We start from the raw sequence: 14,092 nt of genomic DNA, 5'->3' as shown, positions 1-14,092 counted from the left end.
TACTTGTATTATAGTTTATTTCCTATGAAAACATGCTTAGAATTTTTTTATTTTTATTTTCAGGACATATTCTCGTTTGTTATTTCATTATCTTCCCCCATCATTTCTACAAATTAGGTAGAAACAGAATCATGCACCAAAATAATATTTCACAAATAATAGAAATGAGTTACACTAAAATGAAATGTATGTGAAATCACTTAGAAAGTATAAACCGCAAATGCAAGGTGGCATTAAAAATATGTGAATCACCAAAAAAAGACAAATCCTGTATGATCCCACTTGTATGAGGTCCCTAGAATAGTCAAACTTATACAGAAAGTAGATGGGTGTGTACCAGGGCCTGGGGAGGGGACACGAGAAGGTATTGTTTAATGGAGATCGTTTTGTGAGATGAAAAGAGTTACGGAGATGGATGGTAGTGATGGCTGCACAACCTTATGAATGTACTAAACTATATACTTTAAAATGATTAAGATTGGTAAATGGTAAATTTACCATTTACCAATCTTAATCATTTTAAAGTAAATTGTAAAAATGGTAAATTTTATGTAGTAAATACATAGATAATACAAAGTAAATACATATATAATACAAAGAAGAAAGTAAAAAGCAAGGCCTAAGAGGAAAATTTAAAAAAAAAAACAAGTGAATCACCACAAATTTCTGGCAGTACTATATTAAAATCGAGATTTCCTTTTTTTTTTTTGAGTTGGAGTCTCACTCTGTCACCCAGGTTGGAGTGCAGTGGCTCGCACAAGGTCACTGCAGCCTCGACCGGCTGGGTTCAGGCAATCCTCCCGCCTCATCCTTCCAAGTAGCTGGAACTACAGGTATACACCAGCATGCTCTGTTAATTTTTTTTATTTATTGTAGAGATGAGGTCCTGCCAAGTTGCCCAGGCTGGTCTCGAATTCCTGAGCTTAGGCAATCCTCTTGTCTCTGCCTCCCAAAGTGCTGGGATTACAGGTGTGAGCCACTGCACCCAGCATATTTTTCTCAAAGTTTTTTCTAACAGATTATTCTCCAGCTTCCAGCAGAATAACATGAATGATTTATTCCAAGGGTAAAAATATCAAGGACAGTATTTCACACATGTCCATCTGGGTAAGAGAATTGTGAAATCATGGGTGCATATGTCTCCTACTCAGTCACTGGAAGCAGGCCTAAAATATTTACCATCTACAGTTACTAAGAACAATAGTCAGCAAAACAGCCTGTCAAAAGCAAAAAGCATGAGAAGAATTAGCAAAGAAGATACAAAACAAGGTGCTGCCAGTTCCCCTCAGTAAAAAAGATCAAGCAAGGAAAGATGACCTATAGTCAACTGCCCACAATCCCACTAATCCAAAGCACAGATGAGCAGGCTCTAGCCACTGCAAGGATCACAGGCCCAATAACAGGGGCAAACAAATAGCAGCACACTATCAAAGAAGGGCGAATGAAAGAGATGATAAATTGGACAGTGTCTTGCTATTCCAAATACTGCAATAAATGCAAAGATATCAAACCAAAGAGGCTTTTTTAATAATTACAGTTACCAAGAGTGCTAATTAGATATAAACATGCTGTCAATCATCATTATGGTTATAACTATTGTACAAAAGATTACAAAAAGGAAACATTATTCATTATAGTATCTGGATATCCTTGATATACAGCCAAAAATGCAGGAAAAGGGTCCTTATTTTAAATGGATTTCTGAAAGGTTTTAGAACTGGAACACAAAGAATATTCTAGCCCATTAGGACTGAATATACATGAAGTTCTGATTTTCTCTAGAAAGTTCAAAGTTTAATTACCTGAGAGACTGTGCCACTATGTTTTCACATATTGTCAGACAATGATTCACACGATCTTTCTTGGTGGCTGAAAGTTCTTTCTTTCTAAAAATAAATAAAGAAAGAAAAGAAATGAACATGTGTTGATTTATCCATTCCACTTACTTCTACACATCATTCACTCAATTAGCACTTCTTGACCATGAATAAGCCATTATACTCTGAGCTGAGGAAGAGAATGGGGATCCAGACAGGGAGGCATAGATGAACTTAACCAAGAGCTTCTAACCACACTGCTCCACAGAAAACTCAGGTGATGTCACTAAAGCAGTTCATTTTCCCCACCTGAGAGACGAAATTGAATTGCCTACAGTGGCATGCCCAAGATCACACAGATACCAAGTAACACAGCCAACATTTAAACCTATTCCAGATTTGAATCTACTCTATATTTCACCAATTAACATTCAATGTCACGTTTTTTTTCAAGTGTTAACATCACTGAAACTAGACGGCAATGATCCAGCTTTCCCAACTGTAGCTGAAAGGGCTCAGCAGCCGTGGTAAACAGGTGGCTTCGGATGGACGTACTCTAATCAACTGGTCATGGCCGCCTACAGCAGCAGGCCTCATGTGAATTCACTAAGAATGACTGTGCTAAAAGATTCCACAAGGAGTAAAATATAAATATGTACATAAAGAAAGATGGCCATACAAAATGACTGGGGAAGGAGGTCCCAAACAAGATGATTCCCAAGGTCTCTTCAGGCTATTACAAGTGTTTATGAAGCATAAAATGCTCCCTGGACTTAACAAGATAGCTAGCTTCTAGCATTGACAAGAGTAGTTGCCAATAGGCCAATTACCTCTGTGGTTAAAAATTACAAAGTAGGATTCCGATGCACATATCACTCGGTAGAACCATCACAGGTACTAAGAAATAGGATAGACAGACAGCTGTTAAAGATCCAATATCGATCTCACCCAACAACATAAAACATTATGTTGTCTATTTGGGTCCAGCTCCTCCTCTGAGCCTATTGGGGGAAGCCTGTCTTCACCAACACCAGGCCCTGGCAGACCTCCATTGCACACTCTTGCTACAGTTACCTCCCCAGGAATGACAGGCCACTGAGAGCAAGAACCAGCATTTAGCACAAAGCCCACACTTCACAGGTGTTTCCTAAAGAGCCCATTAAGGAGAATAGGTTAAAATACACACTGAAACTGACTCAAAAGTTGACTCAGAATTCAGAAGATAAAATAAAACTAAGGGTCCGGGCTCAGTGGCTCAGCCTGTAATCCCAGCACTTTGGGAGGCCGAGGCAAGTCGATTGCCTGAGCCCGCGGGTTCGAGACCAGCCTGGGCAACTTGGTGAGACCTCGTCTCTACAATAAAATAAAAAAGAGCTGGATGTAGTGGCATGCATCTGTAGTTCTGGCTAATTGGAAGGCTGAGGTGGAAGGATCACTGGACACCAGAAGGTTGACGCTGGGGTGGCCATGAGCATGTGTGCCACTGAACCCCAGCCTGGGTGAAAGAGACTCCAACTCAAAAAATAATAATAATAAAATAAAATAAAACTAAGGGATAAAAGTAGCAGCAGTAGAGCTTATGAAAGAAAACAACTGCGAAGCACTCCCAAATGTACCTGAACTGAAATTCTATCAACTGTGGAATCCCTCTAACTGTAATCAAGACAATCAATCCCAAGTTTATTTTTTTTTCAAATCTTAATGACTCTCACTATCAAGACTTTACTATCAAAAAGAGGACAGCCTACTATCGTAGTCAACTAAGAAGAAAGTTTTAAGTTTCTCTTACCACAATCAAAATCATTTTCTAGCAATCCAAATCCTTTATAGGAAAAAAAATTCTGGCATAATATATTTAAACTTAATATTTTCCACACTCAATAGACGGTCCTACAATCATAAAATTCTGCTGGCAGATAAACTCTCCAATTGTTGCTAGTTTTACTATTAAAACTCAAACAGTGATTAAGTACATATTTTGTGTGAGAATCATAAAAACAAACCACCCACTTGCTACCGAAATACTTTGATTCTGTTCCGTTTTTCCTAAATCCACTGTTATTATTAACATGGCTAAATGTGTATGTAATCTGACACATTATAAAAACGACACAATTTTCCTACGTTAGAATCAAACTCTGAAAATATTCAGCTTAAAAATGTTGGCAAGTATTATCAAAATCTTGTAAAGAGTATTACCTCTTGGTAGGGCTCTGTGGCTCAGCCTGTAATCCCAGCACTTTGGGAGGCCGAGGCAAGTGGATTGCCTGAGCCCATGGGTTCGAGACCATCCTGAGCAACATGGCAAGACCTCGTCTCTACAATAAATAAATAAATAAATGAGCCAGGCACAGTAGCGTGCACCTGTAGTTCTGGCTACTTGGAAGGCTAGAGTCCAGCAAGTAGACGCTGGGGTGGCCGGGAGCATGCCACTGCACTCCAGCCTGGGCAACGGAGTGAGACGTCAACTCAAAAAAAAAAAAAAAGAGTATTACCTCTTTTATCACACAAAAGAGTATCATTTTTTAAAGTGTGAGGATCAGACTTTACTCTGAGACAACCCAGCAAAAAGAAGATTAGCCACAAATATCAAAAAAGGAAAAGGAAAATCCTTGAGTACTACCCACTGAAAGATGGAAGAGTAGCCGGGCTTGGTGGCTCAACCTGTAATCCCGCGCCTTTGGGAGGCTGAGGTGAGTGGATTGCCTGAGCCTGCGGGTTCAAGACCCGCCTGGGCAGCGAGACCTCATCTCTACAATAAATCAAAAAATCAGCCAAGCGTGGAAGCACATGCCTGTAATTCCAGCTACTTGGAAGGCTGAGGCGGAAGGATCGCCGGAGCCCAGCAGTTCGAGGCTGTGGTGGCCGGGAGCAGCCACTGCGCTCCAGTCTGGGAGACAGAGTGAGACTCCAACTAGGGGAAAATAAAAAAAAAAAAGATGGAAGAGTAGATATAATAGGCCACTACCCCCCAGGCTGAACAAGGCCCACTACAGTTTGGCTTCAGGCTACCTTTCCAACCTCAATATCCAGTCAATAACCTCCAGCCTTTTTTTTTCTCAGTGGACTCCTGGCCACTCAATACATCTCACATCTCTGGTCGTTCATCTTCACGTATTCAGTTCTTATACATTCTATGGTCCCTAACTGAAACACCACCTTTCTGTCTCATTTTGTCTAACAAGCATACTTGAAGTTGAAGAAAACTATAACTATTTCATTCTCCAATGGAACTTAATTAGATGATGAACTGATAAGTCAAATTGACTTGTTCTACATGAAAAGTAAGTATGGAAATTAAAGCAAAAAAGGAACCACCTTGCTCTGGGCAAGAACCGGAAAAACAGGGTAAGAATAGTCCTGGTTCTTCAATCTCTTTTGGTTAATGTAGTCATTTTTTTTTTTTTTTTGAGTCGGAGTCTCACTCTGTTGCCCAGGCTGGAGTGCAGTGGCACACTATCAGCCACCACAGCCTCCACCTGCTGGGCTCAGGTAATCCTTCCGCCTCAGGCAAGTAGCTGAAACCACAAGCATGTGCCACCAAGCCAAGCTAATTTTTTTATTTATTGTAAAGATGAGGTCTTGCCAAGTTATGCAGGCTAGTCTCGAACTTGTGGGCTCAGGCAATCTTCTCATCTAGGCCTCCCAAAGTGCTGGGATTATAGGCATGAGCCACCATGCTTGGCCAAATGTAGTCATTTTAATGTCACCTTCAAATTTAAAAAAACCTCAGTCAGCCTCCCCTAATTGTAATAAAGCAATCTGCACAGGCACACAATTGTAAGAACGGACATGTAAAAGTCAAGACTCTATAGCAAACTATCGTCACATTTTATAAATTATCAAAGAACTAATTCTAAAAATGTCAATTCAAGTCCTCTCATCTAAGTTCTTAACTTCAGAACTGTGTTAGTTTAAGATTATGCATCAACAATGTGACTCCAGGTTGAGGGGTAGCTGGACTACCAAGGAATTTGAAAACACTGGCCAGGCTCAGGGGCTTGGGGTTCTGCCGGTAATCCCAACACTCCGGGAGGCCAAGGCGAGTGGATTGCCTGAGCCCACGGGTTCGAGACCAGCCCAGGCAACTTGGCAAGATCTCGTCTCTACAATAAATCAAAAACTAGCCGGGTTCGGTTGTGTGCATCTGTAATTCTAGCTACTTGGACGGCTGAGGTGGAAGGATCACCTGAGCCCAGCAGTCAACGCTGGGGTAGCTGTAAGCATGCCACGGCACTCCAGCCTGGGCGACAGAGTAAGATTCCAACTCAAAAAAAGGGAAAAAGAAAACACTTCATCGTGTTCGACTAGCTATTCGTATTCACAAGTACTGTCACATACACACCTCGAGTCAATGTCTATACACCCTAAGCAGTGAGCAGAACTGAGGTCTAGAGGCTGTGTAGCTCAAAGAAACAGGACTGTAAACTGCAGGGCAGGGATCCAGGGCTTTTAGGGCTTCTGATTCATCAGTTGCTCTCAAACTTTCCCTACTGACTAAATTTACACAGCAGCATTCCTAGACAATTAGGACTTTTTCAGAAAGATTTAAGAAAAAAATGGAATACCAACTCATTTGGAATTACATTTCATAGTTTCCCAAGTAGTAATCATTTAGAAAAATATGCTTAGTTTAATCCTAAGCATGTGTGAGCGTACACACACAGACACACACACACACACACACACACACACACACACACACACACACACTTTGAGGATCAAAATTCATGGTATTCCGGGCAGGGTGCAGTGGCTCACATCTATAATCCCAGCTCTTTGGGGGGTCAAGGTGAGAGGATTGAGCCCATGGGTTCGAGACCAGCCTGGGCAACTTGGCAAGACCTCATTTTTACAATTAAAAATAAAGTAGCAGGGCATAGTGGCACATGCCTGTAGTTCCAGCTACTTAGAAGGCTGAGGTGGAAGAATCACCTGACCCCAGCAGGCCGAGGCTGTGGTGGCCGTGAACGTGCCATTGCACTCCAGCCTGGGCAATAGCATGAGACTCTGACTCAAAAAAAAAAAAAAAAAAATGCAAAATTCATGGTATTTTAAGTAGCAATCCTAGACTTCTGAATGGCAGATGACTTAGGTGTGAAACCACCATTCATCAGGTAGAGATAAGAAAGCATCTATGGAACACACAGAAAAGTCAGTTATGCTGTATTACATTTAAATACAAAGACATTTTGAAGATTATACTGTACAACGAGAATATTATTAGTAAACAAGGTCCTCCTTATTACAAGATATTATACCAAAATAAGTCTACTTAAAATGAATTCACTTAAAAACAGGGACTGGCTGGGCGTGGTGGCTCAAGTCTGTAATCCCACCACTTTGGGAGGCCAAGGTAAGGGGATTGCCTGAGTCCAGGGGTTCACGACCAGCCTGGGCAACTTGGTCAGACCTCATCACTACAATAAATCAAAAAATTAGCTGGGCATGGTGGCACATGCCTGTAAGTCCAGCTACTTTGAAGGCTGAGGCGGAAGGATCATCTGAGCCCAGCATCACCAGTCAAGGCTGCGGTGGCCAAGAGTGTGCCACTGCACTCCAGCCTGGGTGACAGAGTGAGACTCTAACTCAAAAAAAGAAACAGGTACTGAATTTCGCAGCTAACAGTGGACAAAAGCACTGTACACATACAACTAATTTTTTTTAATGAGAGGGGTAAACACCAGAGAACACCGAGGAAATTGTGCTGGGAGAAGTGGGTATCCACATGGATAAATTATACTAGAAGCCTATCTCACATCTAACACAAAAAAATAAATTCCAGGTTGACAGTGGACCTCAACAAGGAAGGCAAATCAATAAAGCTTTTACACAACAGTATTAGAAAATATCTCATAACTTCAGGGTAATGAAAAATTAATCGGGTTGGGCTCGGTGGCTCAAGTCTATAGTCCCAGCACTTTGGGAGGCAGAGGCAAGAGGACTGCCTGAGTTGTGAGTTCGAGACCAGCATGGACAACATGGTGAGACCTTGTCTCCACAATAAATCAAAAAATTAGCTGAATGGGAAATGACTTAGCAGGTCAAGGCTGTGGTGACCAGGAGTGTGCCACTGCACTTCAGCCTGGGCAACAGAATGAGACTCCAACTCAAAAAAAAAAATTAATCAAACAAGATACAAAAAAGCACTAACCATAATGGAAAAATATGATAAACTGGACTTCACTAAAATTAGAAACTGTTCATCAAAAAAAAGCACCATTTTGTGAGTGGAAAGACAAACCAGAATGGGAGAAGTTAAGTCATAGCAACACTTAATAACCCAAACCTCACAGTGCAAATACGCAAGCGAAGATTACAAAAATAACTGTGACATATTCATACAATGGAATATTATATAGCAGCAAAAGAGGAAAAACTAGAACTACACAGGTAAATCTTAAAAATAGAACAATGAGTGGTTCCAGTTACTTGGAAGGCTGAGGTGGAAACATCACCTGAGCCCAGCAGGTCGAGGCTGGAGTGGCCATGAGCATGCCACTGCACTCCAGCCTGGGCGACAGAGTGAGACTCCGACTCCAAAAAACAATGAACAAAAGGAACTACATACACACATATGTATGCACATATGTATAAGCAGATATGTGTACATCTGTATGATTCCATTCATATGACATTCAAAGCCAGGCAAACCCAAACAAGACTGTTTAAATATGTATACTTGTATGGTAAAACCAGATTGCAAAAGCAAGCAATTACCATAAAACCAGTATGGCAGCTTGGGGGGAAAAGTGATAAGAAAGAAGAAATGAACAGACAGAAACTCTGGGTTGCTGCCAATGCTCAATTTCCTGACTGCACGATAGTTACAAGTTTTATACACTTTTCTGAATATACATTTCATAATAAAAAGGGAAAGTACATTTCTAAAACCTGAAGCTGGCAAGTTGAAAAAATAGTAAACATTTATCTTGAAAAACCAAAGTATTAAGTATGAAAAATATTTTAACAAAATGTGGATTATAATTTTAAATATTCACTCAATTAGTATATATTAAGAAGTTAGTATGTGCCAGACACTTTGGATTCAGTAATTAAAACAAACTCTGTTCTTGTATAGTTTTACATTCTGGTGGCAGGAGTCTGCTGTAGAAATAACTGATATATCAGGTGGTGGTAAGCATAACTGCTAAGAAAAGCGAAGCAGGGAAAAGCAACTGGAATATGATATATCATCTGATCAGTCCCCATGATAAGCCTCAAGATATATGCTGTTGCCATTATCTCCATTTTGTAAATGGACAGGCAGGGCTGGGTATTGTAACCAAAACTGTAAGTAAGTCTCATTACTCAGAAGGCTGAGGCAGGAGGACTGCTTGAGTCAAGGAGTTCAAGTCCAGTCCCCTGACTGGGTAACACCGTAAGACCCCATGTCTTTAAAAATCAAAGAATTAAAAAGAAAGAAAGAAATAAAAGACTAGGGCTCAGAAAGATCTTTCAGCAAAGCTAAAAATCAAACCCAGGGCTATAAAAATGGAAGGAAAAGAAAAAGAAACAACTATGCAAACACATACAAAGGTTTTACTTAAAAATAAAAGTGCTATTTACTTAGGGGAGCCAAGGCGTAAGATTTTCCTACTCTACAGTACATATGCATCATAGAAAAGGGTCACTAAAATAAAAGCCTTTTGTACTAGTGATTTAACTGAATACAATCCCAATTACTAGTAAAAGGTACATATCAAAAACCGATCTGTTGTTTAAAAAAAAAAAAATAATCAGCCGGGCTCGGTGGCTCGGCCTGTAATCCCAGCACTTTGGGAGGCTGAGGTGAGTGTAATGCCTGAGCCTGCGGGTTCGAGACCCAGCCGGGCAACCCACCCGAGACCTCATCTCTACAATAAATCAAAATTAGCCAGGCGTAGTAACGTGTGTCTGTAGTTCTGGCTACTTGGAAGGCTGAGGCGAAAGGATGAGGCTGCGGTGGCCGAGAGCGTGCCACTGCACTCCAGGCTGAGCAACAGAGTGAAACTCCAACTCAAAAAAAAAAAAAAAAACAAAGTCACAAAAGGCCCAATTCCATTTATATGAAATGTCAAGAAGCAAATTCATGAAGACAGAAACAGATTAGTAGTTGCCAGGGACTGGAGGAAGGGAGAATGGGGAGTGACTGCTAATGGGTAGGGGTTTTCTTTTTGAGGTGTTGCAATTTTCAGGAATTAGTAGTGGTTGTGATTATACTTCTTAAGAACCCTTAAACTTTGAAATGGTGAACACTATGGTATATAGATTATGATGTCAATTTTTTAAAAATCTGTCTGCAAATCCTGTCAGCTTTTCCTCCAAAAGATCTAAAATCTGACCACTCCTCATCATCACCACCATCACCACCACCAATCCACTGCTACCAGCCACAAGCCACCAGCCACAAGTCACCAGCATCTCTAGCTTTGATTACTTCAATAGACTCCCAACTGTTGGCCACAAGTCTTTTTTTTTAATTCAAGTTTTTATTGAGATAAGTATAGATTACATGCAATTGTAAGAAATAATAAAGATCCAGTGTACCCTTTACTCAGTTTCCCACAAGGCAACATTTTGCAAAACTATAGTATAATATAACAACCAGAATACTGACACTGAATACAATTCACTTATCTTAGATTTCCAGTTTTTCTTTTACTCATTTGTGTATTTAGTTCTCTACAATTTACATCCGCCACCACAGTCAAGATAATGAGCATTGCCATCACAAGTATCCCTGGCATTGCCCTTCCAAAACCACACTCACCTTTCTTCCCCCTCCTCTCCACACCTCTGCCCTACTGCTCTGTCCCTAATCCCCCACTAATTTGTTCTCCATTCCTAAAACTGTAACTTTTCTTTTCTTTTCTTTTTGGAGTCAGAATCTCACTCTGTGGCCCAGGTTGGAGTGCAGTGGCATGCTCACAGTCATCGTAGCCTTGACATGCTGAGTTCAGGCAATTCTGTCTTAGCCTTCCAAGTAGCTGGGACTACAGGTGTGCACCACCATGCCCGGCTAACTTTTGATTTATTGTAGGAATAAGGTCTCACTAAGTAGCTCAGGCTGGTCTTGAATCCCTGGACTCAGGCAATCCTCTCCGCCTATGCCACCAAAAGTACTGGGATTACAGGCGTGAGCCACCACACCTGGCATCATTTCAATAATGCTATATAAATAGAATCATATAGTATGTAACTTTCTGGAATCAGCTTTTTTCACTAGCATAACTTCTACATACTATCAGGAGTCATTCCTTTTTATTGTTGAGGAGTTTAACCACCTGTTGGACAGCTAAGTTTTTTGGATATTACAAATAAAGTTGCTTTGTATACTTGGATATAGGCTTTTGTGTGAACATTAAGTTTTCTTTTCTCCAGAAGTAATGCCCAGGGGTGCAACTGCCAGATCATAAAGTAACTGTATGTTCAGTTTCATAAGAAACTGTCAAATTATTTTCCAGAGTGACTACACTGTTTAATATTCCCACCGTCAATGACTAAGTGATTCGGTATCTCTACATCCTCACCAGCATTTGGTGTTGTCAAAGCAAACTTCTTTTTTTTTTGAGTTGGTGTAACACTCTGTCGCCCAGGTTAGAGTGCAGTGGCACACTCACAGTCAAACTGCTGGGCTCAGGTGATCCTTCTGCCTCAGCCTTCCAAGTAGCTGAAACTACAGGTGCATGCCACCATGCCCAGGTAATTTTTTGATTTACTGTAGAGACCAGGTCTCATCAAGTTGCCAGGCTGGTCTCAAGCCCCTGGGCTCAGGCAATCCTCTCACCTTGGCCTCCCAAAGTGCTAGATTACAAGCTTGAGCCACCACGGCCGGCTAAAGCAAACTTTTAAAAACATAAATTAAACCACTTTTTAAATTTTATTTTACTTTTTTTTTAGTTGGAATCTCACTAAAAATCCCACGGCCACTGGGATTACAGGCTGAACCACCGAGCCTGGCCCACTTTTTTATTTTTGGAGTCAGAGTCTCACTCTGTCACCCAAGCTAGAGTGGAGTGGCATGATCTGGCTACCACAGTCTCCACCTTCTGGGCTCAAGTAATCCTTCTGCCTCAGCCTTCCAAGTGGTTGGGACTACAGGTATGTGCCACCACGCCTGGCTAATCTTTTGATTTATTGTAGAGATGAGGTCTCACCATGTTGCCCAGGCTGGTCTTGAACCCCTGGACTCAGGCAATCCTCTTGCCTCGGCTTCTCAAAGTGCTGGGATTAAAGGTGAGAGCCACTGTGCCCAGACTGAACCAGTTATTTTACCATATAAGCTGATACTGGTGTTCAAGGCCCTACATATGATCAACTCACATCTCTAACCTCCCAACTCTCCAGACTCATCTCCTATTTCTGCCCTGAAAAAAGAAAATCAAATAGTACTTCATGACAGGTGGAAATTATATTAATTCAAATTTCATTGTTATTAATAAAATTTTATTTGAACACAGCCACACTCATCATTTACATATTGTCTATGGCTGCTTTCATGCTACAATGGCAGAACCGAGTAGCTCCAACAGAGACATTGTGCCCACAATGCCTGAAATACTTACCATCTGAACATTTACATAAAATTTGCTAATGTTCATGAATCAAAGGCTTCATATTAAGATGGCAATACTACCAAAGTTGATCTACATATTCAACACAATCCTTATCAGAATTCTACCTGGCTTCTCTGTAGAAATTGACAAGCTGATCCTACAATTCATATGAAAATGTAAGGAACCCAACATGGCCAAATCAATCTTAAAAAGAGCCAAGTTGGAGAACTCACATTTCACGAATTAAAATTGTGATACAAACTTTGGTAATTAAGACTGTATGAACGGTGGAGCACAGTTGCTCACGCCTGTAATCCCAGCACTTTGGGAGGCCGATGCAGGAGGACTGCTTGAACCCAGAAGTTCGAGATTAGCCTGGGCAACATAATGAGCCCTAATCGCCATGAAAAAAAAACTGTATGATACTAGCATAGGACAGACTTTGGATTAGGCAAGAATTTCTTAGATATGACACCTAAAGCACAGCAACCAAAGACTTCAAAATTTTGGTGCTTCAAAGGACACTATCAAGAAAGTGAAGACAAACCACAGAAAGGGAGAAAGTTTTTTACAAAAAGCATCTATCTGATAAGGCTCCAGTATCCAGAATATATAAAGAACTGTCACAAGCTGGGCGTGGAGGCATGCATCTGTAGTCCCAGCTACTCAGGAAGCTAAAGCAAAAGGATCGCCTGAGCCCAGGAAGTCAAAGCTGCAGTGAGTTGTGATTGTGCCACCACGGCACTCCAACCTGGACAACAGGGAGATTCCAACTCAAAAGAAAAAAAAGCCATTACAATCCAACAATAAAAATACAAATCAAGCCGGGCTTGGGGCTCAGCCTGTAATCCCGCGCCTTTGGGAGGCTGAGGTGAGTGGATTGCCTGAACCCGCGGGTTCGAGACCCACCTGGGCAACTTGGCGAGACCTCATCTCTACAATAAATTTTTAAAAAATCAGCCAGGCGTGATAGCGCACGCCTGTAGTTCCAGCTACTTGGAAGGCTGAGGCAGAAGGATTGCTGGAGCTCAGCTGGTCGAGGCTGCGGTGGCTGGGAGCGGCCACTGCACTCCAGTCTGGGCGACAGAGTGAGACTCCATCTCAAAAAAAAAAAAAAAAATACAAATCACAGCCGGGCTCGGTGGCTCATCCTGTAATCCCGCACCTTTGGGAGGCTGAGGTGAGTGGATTGCCTGAGCTCGCGGGTTCAAGACCCGCCTGGGCAGGCGAGACCTTATCTCTACAATAAATCAAAAAAATTAGCCAGGCGTGGTAGCATGTGCCTGTAGTGCCAGCTACTTGGAAGGCTGAGGCGGAAGGATTGCCAGAGCCCAGCAGGTCAAGGCTGCGGCGGCCAGGAGCGGCCACTGCACTCCAATCTGGGCGACGGAGTGATACTCCAACTCAAAAAAAATAAAATAAAATAAAAATACAAATACGAATCACTAAAAAAAGGGAAAGAATGAGGACAAGGATTTGCAAGCTAAGAGTTAGGAAAGAGCCTGGGCCCTGATTTTACTGAACTTCCTCCAACAGATTTTTGTCTTCTCATAAACTCTTACTTGTTACCTATTCAAGCTCCTGCTGTCATTCCTCACCCTGCCCACGTTCAACAGCCTGACAGAATCCATCCTCTCTCACCTGAGCACTGCAGTGCTTCCTAACTGCTTTCCTGCTCAGCTCACATTCTCTTCACTCTGTTGTCAGTCCAAGCTCTTTTTTTTTTTTTTTTTTTTT

General features: G+C 41.5%; 1 protein-coding gene across 1 annotated transcript in view; it reads right to left on the bottom strand.

Moving 5' to 3' along the window:
- Nucleotides 1-14,092, bottom strand: part of HTT (huntingtin) — a 158,195-nt gene that overhangs the window by 140,045 nt on the left and 4,058 nt on the right. Inside the window, exon 2 of the mRNA XM_021711235.1 lies at nt 1,803-1,886. Coding sequence (XP_021566910.1) covers nt 1,803-1,886 — 84 coding nt within the window. The remainder of the gene's footprint in view (nt 1-1,802; nt 1,887-14,092) is intronic.

The sequence above is a fragment of the Carlito syrichta genome, unplaced genomic scaffold, assembly GCF_000164805.1.
Source record: "Carlito syrichta isolate Samal-C Ts95f unplaced genomic scaffold, Tarsius_syrichta-2.0.1 Scaffold301952, whole genome shotgun sequence".
In the NCBI taxonomy this organism is placed as follows: Eukaryota; Metazoa; Chordata; class Mammalia; order Primates; family Tarsiidae; genus Carlito; species Carlito syrichta.
This window is presented reverse-complemented; position numbering and strand designations above follow the sequence as displayed.